The sequence below is a fragment of the Vanellus vanellus genome, assembly GCF_965231255.1.
Source record: "Vanellus vanellus genome assembly, chromosome: 3".
NCBI lineage: Eukaryota > Metazoa > Chordata > Aves > Charadriiformes > Charadriidae > Vanellus > Vanellus vanellus.
This window is the reverse complement of record NC_138907.1, coordinates 101108407-101119456: the sequence shown is the minus strand read 5'-3', so window position 1 is coordinate 101119456 and position 11050 is coordinate 101108407. Positions and strand designations below refer to the sequence as shown.

The window sequence follows — 11050 nt, the reverse complement described above, 5'->3', positions numbered from 1 at the left end:
GTGCCCGCGGGCCCGGGGCCCGACGCGGAGGCGGGGTGGCCGCGGGGGCAGGCGGCTGGGCGGGCTCCTTCTTTGGCCATGAGCGAGGTGCCAGCATTCGGCCGCCGCCTGCGGGACGCGGGGAGGGAGCGGCCGCAGCAAGGATCCGCCGGCGGCAGCGGGCGGGTGCTATGGCCCAGGCCAAGATCAGCGCCAAGGCTAGCGAGGGGGCGCAGCAGCAGCAGCAGTCAGGCGGGCAGCTCCGAGGCCGCTTCTACCGCTCCACCTCCATGGCGGACCGCTCCAGCCGCCTGCTCGAGAACCTGGACCAGCTGGAGCTCAGGTAGGGCCCCGGAGGGCGGAGGGGAGGGGGCCGCGGCCGGGCCGGGGGGGGGGGGGGGGGGCGGGAGCCGCCGAGGCCCGAGCCGGTGGCTCCTCACGGCGGGATGGAGGGGAGCGGCGCTGAGGTGAGGCTTCCTGAGGTGAGTGGGGGAGAAAGGGTCCCCCTTCGTGGCGGGAATGGGGGGGAAGGGGAGGCAGAACAAGTTTAAAAGCGGCAGCTGCTGCTCTGGGGTGAAGTAGCGTGGCCTGGAAACGCGTGAAAATAGGAATGTGCGTGCGAATGTATGAAAATAGGCGTTTTTTCAGAGAAAGCGAGGAACAAGGGGGGATGGCGGGTTGGTGTTTCAGAACAAGCGAGGCCAAGGGGGGATGGCGGGTTGGTGGCGGGGCGGGAGTGACAGGGCCGCGGGTGGGGGATGGAGTCGGTGTTCCCGCTCGGTAGCCCCACAGGCCCCGTCCCGCGTCCCTCCGGCGGGTATTTCGTAAGAAGATGCAGGAAAGCTGCGGATTAAACGCGGTGTCGTTCGAACTCTCGGAGGCCCTCGCAAGCCTTTAAGCCGCAGTGCTGAATGCCGGCGGGTGAGGCTTCGTGCCTCCCAAACCTCCCTTTGCGCTTACGGGTCCAGCTATGGATGTTTTTGTTGCCCATGTTTTTGTCCAACTTCTCTCTGAAGTGTAATAAATCATGTAACTGTAACGTGACTAGCATCACATTCCCCAGCTTAGGTGTGTTTTTCCCAGGTAGTTGCGAATTTCGTTGCGCTGAGATGCATCCTGTCTCCTCCTGCTACTTGACGTTCCCCCAAAAATCCCATTTGATTTTTTTTCCTCCAGTTCAGCCACGTGAGAGACAATTCCTTGCCTTTAATCATCTTCCTCGTCCTCTCAGCTCTGCCTAATTACACGGTGTCCTTCCTGAGGTGGATGGATGCGCAGGGTGCCGTGGGTGTACCACTGATTCACCTCCTGCCGGTACTGTTTCAACACGCCCTTTTCTTCATTACAGCTGCATATTGATCAGCAGCTTTCACAGAACCACCCCGAATGTTTCTAGGACTTGCCTGTAATTAAAAGAGCTCTGTGGGATACAGGAGTTGCGTTTTCCCCTTTCTGCCTGCATTACTTAGCATTATTCAGGAGTGGACTTTATGTGCCTTTATATTAGCCTTTCTCTTAGCTTGATTAAGTCTCCTTGAAGTCCTTCGCAGACTTCTCTCAATTTGACTAAACAAAATCGCTGTCTGCAAACAAGTTTCACTGCTCACATCGAGGTCTAGTGCATGAATATATAATCACAAAATGAGCATCAGAATATGCAAAAATGTGTTTTAAATTTGCTGAGCGACTCTGAAACAAAGCAGACAGTTTGGTTAACCAGAAACTAGACCCCACATTAAGCTTCCCAGTTTGCTGTGGGTCTTTCAAACAGGCATAGTTCTAAATCCAGGACAGTTACAAAAAAAGAGCCAAACTATTTTGATTGAAGTCACTCAAGTCTCATTTCTTTTCCACGCACAACTAATCAACATGCTTCATTTCAAAGTTATTTGAATGACAGGAGGAATAGCTTCCCCGCTTCTTGCTTCTCCAGCCGGTTTAGTTTGGCTATAGACCCTAGCTATAGAGATATTGCTTTTAAATATAATAAGTAAAAATGTGTCAAAGTGAACTACAGGCTTTAATTAAACCCGTCAACAGTCTCAGTTCTGAAGTTGCTTAAGGTCGGCCGAACCCCACGGCAACCCTCATCCCATCGGAAATGCTCTGGTTTGAACAGCCTTCCCTTTTCTCCCTTCCCTTCCACTGCGAGAGCTGCTTTTCTGACAGTAACAGGGTATTTTTGTGCCTCCCTGCTAGGTGTTTGGGGAGGGAGTTTCTTCTTGTAGGGAAAGTGAGCGGGACAGAGGGATCAATCTGGCTGCCAGGGTGTAAGGCCGCCAGCAGGGACAGCAAGGGGGGGCAGGTGGCACGTTTGTCCCTTGTAAGGGCTTGGACCTTCGTCTTGCCCTGGCTGCTGGTGAGTGCTGAGACATCTCGGGAGCAGCTGGAAGCAGGAGCAGAGTCTCTGTTTATGAGTCACCGTGTTCTGGTGGTTGTGCGAAGTGAACACTCAGTCCTAGGTGTAATGATACATGGGATAAGTCAGACTCTTGCCTTTTTTTTTATATAAAAGAAATCTTAATTTTGTTTACTTTTTGTCCTGATCTCCTTCGGAACAACCATATTCTCGCACCATTCCTTTGTATGTTCATGGGGACCGCTTACCCAAGAACAGAAACTTGGTTTAAGCATCTGAGGATGCTGGGGTGAAACCCCCTGCTTGGTCTCCATCCAGTGTGCTCAGCTCTGTTTCAGGAAAAAAGCTGCACCATCTTCAGATGTTTCTTATTTCCTTTGAAAACTTATCTGTACCTCCAGCGCGCAAGCTTTAACAGTGAGCTGTTTAAGTCAGTGAGTAGTTTAAAGGACAGAGTTATTGCAGTTGTCATAAGAAAGCGGGTATCGAGTTTCTCATCTGGAAACAAAAGCACAGGCTGGTCCACCTGTTCCACGGGGGAATGCTCTGCTCATGCAAATGGCATGTAGGAAGGAAAGGCACTGTGTGGCTAATCGCTCTTGGACCGGGAAAAATCAGAAGTAAGGAATGGTTGTTTTTTAGTCTTAGGTAATGGATGGATATTGAGTTGATGTTCAAAGCAACAAATACACTCAAGGTAAAATTGTGATTGGATGTTTTCATCTGTTAGAAAAAGATCACACTGCTGCATCTAGATGATTGATAATTGGGCATTAATAGGAGTTTTGTGTTCTCTTTTCTTTGCCTTTTGTTCTTTGGTTAGTTGTTTTTTTGAGACTTGGGCTGTTTTGCCACCCTTTTCCATGTCGGTCACTTTGCTAGAGGTTTAGCTTTTACAATTTATTTGTTTTTGTCCCCCACACAATGAAAGTGAAGATTTACACAAGCCTATGAAGTTAAAGCACATTTTAGGACAGAAGTTATGAGAGCTGATCATGAGGTGTGGACTTGATGCTCTCACAGCAAGCAAGGAGGGAAAGGTGCACAGTGCCTGCCGGGGGGCCGGGGTCTCTCCCGGGCTGTGGTCTGGGGGCTGAAGGAACTGGCAGGACTCAGCCCACCATGGGGGCAGGTGGCCACAGGCCTCGGTACAAGCCGGGGCAGAGAAACAGAGTAAAGCTGGGGTGGGTATCTCACCCTGATAAAGCTCTGCAACATCTTCTCTGGAGCACTAACTGTTTTCCTGAGGTGGCTGTGAGTGGTTTCCTTTTTTTTTTGTTCTCCCCACCCCGAGCGCTGTTCCAAAATGATCCTGTCCTGTTGTTGTGACCTCCAAGGGATCCAGGTCCCTAGCAGTGACAGTGGGCTGTTTCCGCTGTTCCCTTGTCCTGCCTTTCTCAGGCCATTCCCCCACCTTCTTCTGTTTTCCTGCTCGCTGGCTGGCTGCTCAGGTGCTGCCTTTGCTGCCCATACGCTGTTATCCCACTGTGCCTCCGCTCTGCCCTCGACAGGTCTCTGAAACCCCAGGAGTTTATTTTTTGAGAGTTATTTAGCCCCATCATGCTGCTAGTAATTGGCCAGGATGGAAATTTCTAGAAGGGATAGCAGAGAGGTGGGGGGAGTCCTGACGTGCTGCTTCTCTGTCCCTTTGCCCCAGTGGCAGGAGCTGGTGTGCCCCCTCATGTGCCATTACGTGGTGCCAGGGTACATGCTTATTTTCACTGCCGTTTATGGAACCAAATACAGTAAAATTAAAATTCCAGTGGATTTCAGTTGTATGGCACTCTATTGGAGTTGAAAAAGTGGTTAAAATAATTCCCAAGAAGCAATTATTGCAAATAAAATAGTTCTCAAGATTTGGTTATATGACTCTCTGCAAAATAATGTCAATCAAAATTCCTGTTGGTAAATTACAGGGGGTTTTTTTGCGCTATACAATCATTAATTCTGATCATTTGGCTTTTAGGTCCTACCTTGCATACCAGTAGCTAGCTGGCTTTTGGCAGCAGTGATGTTTTAGGCACTCTCTTTAGAATTGCACCAATTCAGCCCACATCTTTGCAATGCAGTTTTTCCACATTCTTCATAGGACCCAGCAAAGCCTGTGGAAATCACGGATTGATCCATATAGACTTATAGTTTTTAAGTCTGTACAGTGATATACTGAATCCGATTTAAAAACACTATTAAAATTGAAATTCCGCACTTCCACATTTTAAGCTTTCCAGCGACCACAATGCATTTTTAAAATTGTGAAAATACTAGTTTTTTTAGGAAGGCATGGTGAGGCATTTATGAAAATATTGCCAGACTTCCTAAATTACAAAGTGCAGACATCTGAAGTATGAAATGACTCCACCTGCCTCACTGCTCTTACTAACCAGTCCAAAATAATAATTAAAAGTATTTGCTCCCGGCAAGAATTTGCATTGCATTAACTTTTCCCACTCCTCCTCAGAATGAACATTAAAGGCAAGGCCTGAAGCTGGTGCTTTCACTGACTAAATTAGGCTAAATATTTTGTAAAACAGAACCATTTTGTGAGCAGGCTGCCTGCGAAGTGTGACTATTTATATCCTCAAATGCTCCCGTTCTGCCTTTTTTTGCCCTCTTTTCTCTTACTGCTGTTTTTCTGGAGTTACCTGCCCTCAGCTAGCCTTTGAGGAAGGAGCAGCAGCTCCGTACCTGTCTCATCAGACAAGCCCTTATCTGTTGAAGCAGCAGTGATAAGCCACCATTAGCTTCTCGGGGCAGCACCCAGTAATGTTGAAGAGCACAGAGCATCTAAGAGACTTAAGGATGTTTTGGTTTGTTTCCCCTTTTCCTGGTCAGGTTTAATAAACATTTCAGGGTAGATGGATTCCCATGCTGCTCACAGCAGCTAGACCTCCTGAGCTGTGTGTTGAAAGCATGTGAAACCATCAGCCAGGTTCACATGGTATTCAGCTTTTCTGTGGGTTCTGGGAAGGCAGAGTTGACGTTTTTTGGCACAACTCTTGCAGCCAGTTGCAGCTCAGCAACTGAGCCTCTGTCCTCAAGCCTCCAGGGCAAAGCCAAGGGAGGGGGGACATTTCCCTCTTGTCCCCAGTCTCCAAGGTAGTTTGGGGTTCCCAGACATGGTTTTCCAGATGACTTGGCTGAAAGCAAAAGCCCCCTCCTTAAAACAGGGAATAAGACAGGAATTAAGGCACTGGACTCAGATTTCTAGTATGGCATTTTCACCTGGCCCATGGCCAGACGGGTCTGTACCTGTGGCACAAGGAGGAGGGCAGACTACGGGCACCCAACCACACAGTTTATGGAGACCAAATGGTTCTCAGGGAGAGCAGTTTCTGATGGGCTTTCCCCTCACCTCTGCCGCACCACATGTGAGTTTCAGTACAGTGAACAGGACTGGAGTAGGGGTCCTGTTTTGGGAGGAATCAAGTTTCCTGCTTCCCTGGAAGCCCAGAAACAGGAGCTGCTCCCACAGAAGCTTCCTTCCCGTGTCAATCACAGCAAGCACTGCTCCGTGGAAAACACCAGTGACTGTCAGGACAGGCGGTCCAGCATCTTCTCCCAGCCACCAAGGCACACCACCTGGCGGGGAAGCCCTTGTCACATTAATAAAAGTGTGTGAGCTTTGTCCCTCTTGCTCATTTTTCTCCCTCATGAAACGGCTCGTTCGGCTATAAGGTGGAGTTTGAGTTTTCTGGAGTGTTTGTTGCTTTGTAGGTGGGTTGCAGTGGTTGTGTGCTGCTGGCCTGGGAACCGCGGGGGAGCCAGGCCTCCTTGCTGCCTCCATCCCCACAGCTGCAACCTTCACCACCAAGTTCCCTGATGGGGACTGGGCCAGTTTATCTTCTAGTTAAGCAGCTGATAATAATTGCCAATTAGCTACAGAACTTCTGCTGTGGGCCCATAGTACCATCAGGCTCTGAATATCCAGACTAACCACGGAGTAGGATAGAACAGCACTGTCAGTAAAATAAAAAGTTTAAGTCTGACTGAATTAATGTTGTTTTGGTTTTGTTGGTTTTTTTTTTTCCCCATTTGTTTTTTGTAATTATATTGAGCCTTGAAAAGTGAAGTTAAGATATGGGAGAAGGTCTTGAAATCAGAGAGTCTGGCTCATGGAGAATTACGAACTGACTGTACTTAGGCCGAAGATTAAAAAAACAGTTCTTGGCAGCTATGTAGGTGAAGAGCTATTTTATTATTTAAACATTTTGTTTGGTTCAACCACGTGCAGGGTAGAGGCTTTCCGTGACGCAGCGTCTGCTATGGAGCAAGAGAAAGAAATCCTGCTAGAAATGATCCACAACATACAGAACAGCCAGGATATGCGGCACATCAGTGAAGGTGAGAAGCTGCTTTGCCGTACCCTCCCAGCTGACCCACAGCCAAAACAGCCCGTGCCTTAGGCAGTGGCTCTGGTTGGTCGCTGGCAGTGGCTCCAGTTGGTCACTTGCTGCTGCAGAAGGTGTGGGCATTGGAGCCAGCAGAGGTTGCTGAAGGGCCAGCCAGTACTCTGGGATCCCCTTGGTCTTCACCGTGTAAATTCACATACTGTTAGAATTATACAGTGGTTTAGAGTTGGAAAGGACCTTGAAGATCATTGAGTTCCAATCCCCCTGCCATAGACAGGGACACTTCCCACTAGAACAGGTTGCCCAAGGCCACGTCCAGCCTGGCCTTGAACACCTCCAGGGATGGGGCCTCAACAACCTCTCTGGGCAACCTGTTCTGGTGCCTTACAACCCTCAAAGTAAAAAATTTCTTCCTAATGTTTAATCTAAACCTGCCCTCTTCCAGTTTAAAACCATTCCCCCTCATCCTATCACTACATCACATACAAGTCCTTCCCCAGCTCTCCTTTAGGTACTGAAGGCCGCAGTAAGATCTCCTGGAGCCTTCTTTTCAGCTGGACAGTCTCCCATGAATGTCACTACCGTCTATGTGAAAGCCCATACTCAGTTCACAGATTTATTTTCAAAATCCAGGTTAATATAGCTCAGTTGAGGGAGCATCAGTTGATGATAATTATGATGATTAAATATAGTTGATTTTAATGGCTTTGACTACTGGACAGGCATGAGTGCTACAAAGTGTACAGCCTGCAAAACCTGTTGATTAAGATCATTGTTGTGGTTGCGTGATATATGGCTTTAAATGTATTCCCTAAATCTGTATGGTTTATATTAGGAGCTTTAAATTGCTGGTTTATTGGCTCTTCAAGAGCAAATGGCAAATATGTTGTGTTTTAGGAAAAAACTTAAAACTTATATTTTCAGAAAATAGAAAACCATTTTTTTTTTCATGGCTCCTAATTGCATCGGGTAGTCAGAAATCGTTTTTTTTTCTTTATGGCCTTCTGGGGTACTCTCTAAATCTCTCCCTCACAGTGGCGCATAAGGTCCTTAACGTGCCCGTTCTGTTAATGAATAATGTTTCCTGATAATAGCGTATGCTTTGCTTTAATGTGACACAGCAAGCATTGTGTTGGCAGCAGAAAAGCATTGCTTACATTTTTAGTAAAGCTTAATGCCTCATTTCAAATCAGAAGAAATAAGAGGGACATAGGCAAATGCAAAAAAAACCTCTTTTCTGTCCCTTGGAAATCTTGTTGATTGTCACTTACTTAAAAAAACAACCTTGTTTATTGCAAAGTTGTAGCAGTTTGATTGTATTCACCTGTATTCACCTGTAACCTAGAATACTTTCTTGTCTTCGATTTAGGTGAGAGAGAAGAACTTAATTTGACTGCTAATCGTCTGATGGGCCGAACCCTCACTGTAGAGGTTTCTGTAGAAACCATCCGAAACGCCCAGCAGCAGGAATCCCTACTGCACGCCACCAAGATGATCGATGAAATTGTTAATAAACTTCTAGATGATTTGGAAGACGCCAAAATCCGCTTAATGTCGCTTTACGGTGCGTGCACATCTGACGTGCCAGCAGGACCCATCGATCAGAAATTTCAGTCCGTGGTAATCGGATGCGCCATCGAGGATCAGAAGAAAATTAAAAGGCGGCTAGAGACTCTGCTCAGAAACTTAGAAAATTCTGAAAAGTCAATCACGTTGTTGGAGCATCAGAAATCATCTGTTCGACAGTCTTGCAACAGCAAGCAGGATTAAATTATCCTCCTGGCTACTTCTGGCAAATCGCAGGATGAGCAAACCTCCATAAAAAACACACAGAAGCTAAGAAAAATTCTCTGTACGAGCACACGCGTATGTACGCATACACATGCACCAAAGTAACTTTGATTGCGAGGTGCAAGCATTTAGTGGGTTTTGGTAGCATTGGCATCTTCTTTTGGCAATAATGAATGCTAGCAGGAGTTCTCCTGTAGAGTCGATACTGCTCTGTTGCAAACTGTAATTGTGCTTCTGCTGAACTGTCAAAGCGTCCAAATTTAGCCTTTCCTCCATTCTCCTGTTGTTTTTTTTTTTAAACTAAAGTTGTTTTGTCATGTAGTGAGATCTCAGCTTTTCTCTGCTGTATACATAGCGTGTGAACCAGACTTTTGGGGACAAAGACGAATCATGGCAATAAATCAAAAACATTAATAAACTGTGTATTTTCCTAAACAACACACTGTCCTACTCATTACCATTTATCACTTTAATAATTTGGCACTATTCATAAGCAGATCACAATGCTTTCAAGAGACAGATCCTAACTCAGGAGGTGAAAAGCAACACGTCCATGCAAAGGTCACATCCCAGGCTGGAAATGAGCTCCAGCTCTGGCGACACATCCGTGCCAGCACAGCAAACCGTGCTGCCTCCTACTGCCTCGCTGTACTGTCAGGTTGCTGTGGGTTTTGGTTTTTTTCAAAGATAATATAAAGGGGAATTGTATTTTATCAGCTACTATGCCGCAAATTCTTTTTGTGTCACCATCTGTGAAGCAACAGAGCGAAACAAACAGCTGAATTCTCAACTGGCACATACCATATCTGTTTCTTGTGTAGGATGATAGTACACTTTTGTAAGTTTCACATTACTTACTCTTTGGGTGAGTGTTTTTTTCTTGGGGTTTTAGTTTTTTTTTCCTTCTACCCCCTTCACGCCCTCTAATTTCTGCTTATCATCACCATGCTCTGTGGTTGTGGGTTAAAAGTTGCAGATTTCAGGGTGAGCCTGGAATTTTGCAACCCCTTCCCCACATAACCTGTGGGTCTTGCACTATTTCACCAATGGTGGTGGTCGTCACGGAGGGGAGCAGGGGGCTTGGTGGCTCAGCCCTCACCCGTCTGAACTTGGCTCAGATAAAAGCTCAGCTGGAGGGAGTGGGACAGGAGGGAGTGATGCCACCAACAGCAGCTCCCTTAGTAGCAGTACGCTTCCTTGAGTGTTGCAGCCCCACCACCCCACCCCGATGCTCTTAGAGCACTGGCTCAGGGTGGGAGCTCTTAACTTCAGGCTCCTCCTGCCCAGCTACAGCTCTGGAGCTCCATGGCTTTAAAGGTCTTGAACATGTGCAAGCAGGCTGCCAGGGAGCACTGCCCCGCACACCTCGCTAACCTCAGCTGCTGTGAGGCTGCCGTCACTGCGTTGTATCCACATAAAATGCACTCCAGAGGGCTGCTTTCAAAACAAGCCAAGTTTCAGCTCTGAGGTTGTGAAAAGGTCCTAAGATTTTGGTGAGATTAAGTCTATAACAACTCCATTTTAGAAATAACTAGTCTGTTTTAATATGGTTTAGCTCCTTGTGAACTTTAACAAGAGAAGTAAAGCTTCCAGCTATTTAACACCATTAAACCCCTTGACAATAATATACAGCGCAGGTTGTTTGCAGAAATCATGCTGTGAAATAGTAAAGTGGAACGCAGCCTATCGAGGTTTAGACTATTCCTTCTGAATTAGTTGGGTTTTTTTTTAAGGCCATTGTAAGGTTATTCAGGCCAGGAGTATTAAGGGTTTCTTTTGTTTTCTCTTTTAGATCCTCTTCACTGTATCAATAACTAAAAGTTTTATTATAGCACTTGTACAACACAGGTATGTGTTTGTTCCAAGGACAAAATGAGGTGCTCACAATCTGGATATCTACACATGAGTTAATAGTGTAGATTTAACTTATTTTGGCCTGTTACTGTGTTGGTTTTGGTTTTTTGTTGTTTGTTTGGTTGGTTTTTTTAGAAATTCTTTCTTCTCTTTGCCTTCTACTTTCTTAACTTTTGTCATCTGACCCACAGGGGGTCTGCAATACATCCATCACTACCTTCTCCTATGCTTTACGATTGCGTACTGACGTGCTATGTCTATTAAAGATCCCACAGATCTGAACTATCTAATTTTAAACCCAGTGATACTGTCTTTAAAGTTTCTTTCACAGTCACACCTGTAAGCCACAGCAAAAGACATCTTATCTACTGAGCATTTTACTGCGGTTTCATAGTGGCTATCTTCAACATTTATCATTGTTAAAGTAACTCAAAATAGCTAACCGGCATCATACATGTGGCAGAAATCAACAAAAGAACAGATTAAAGGTTTTTGCTCTTTTTTAAGTACTCTCTGTTGTCAAAAATCGCATGACAGTAGACAAGGCTCAGCAGGCGTAAGAGAGCTGGGACAGAGGTGGTGTAGAAAAAACAGTGAACTTGTGGTCCTCTTAACTGCTGAGCAGTAAAATAAGGCTGTGCTCTTCTCAGCATAAGGCAGTGTTGGGAACGGGACCTTAGTGAGCACAAAACATTTCCTCAGGGACGCCAAGAAGCGC

The 11050-nt window shown here is 46.4% G+C and overlaps 1 protein-coding gene across 1 annotated transcript; it reads left to right on the top strand.

Annotated features, from left to right (window-relative positions):
- BAG2 (BAG cochaperone 2) lies at nucleotides 1-8916 on the top strand. Its single transcript, XM_082481037.1, has 3 exons — nucleotides 1-322; nucleotides 6570-6679; nucleotides 8057-8916. Exons 1-3 carry the CDS (start codon nucleotides 171-173, stop codon nucleotides 8455-8457), a joined length of 663 nt encoding a protein of 220 aa, XP_082337163.1. The 5' UTR covers nucleotides 1-170; the 3' UTR covers nucleotides 8458-8916.
- Nucleotides 8917-11050: the final 2134 nt, after the last annotated feature.

Coding starts and splice junctions, on each gene's coding strand:
- BAG2 (XM_082481037.1), top strand. CDS start 171: ATGGCCCAGGCCAAGATCAGCGCCAAGGCTAGCGAGGGGGCGCAGCAG. Junction 323..6,569: donor CTGGACCAGCTGGAGCTCAG/GTAGGGCCCCGG, acceptor AACCACGTGCAG/GGTAGAGGCTTTCCGTGACG. Junction 6,680..8,056: donor TATGCGGCACATCAGTGAAG/GTGAGAAGCTGC, acceptor TCTTCGATTTAG/GTGAGAGAGAAGAACTTAAT.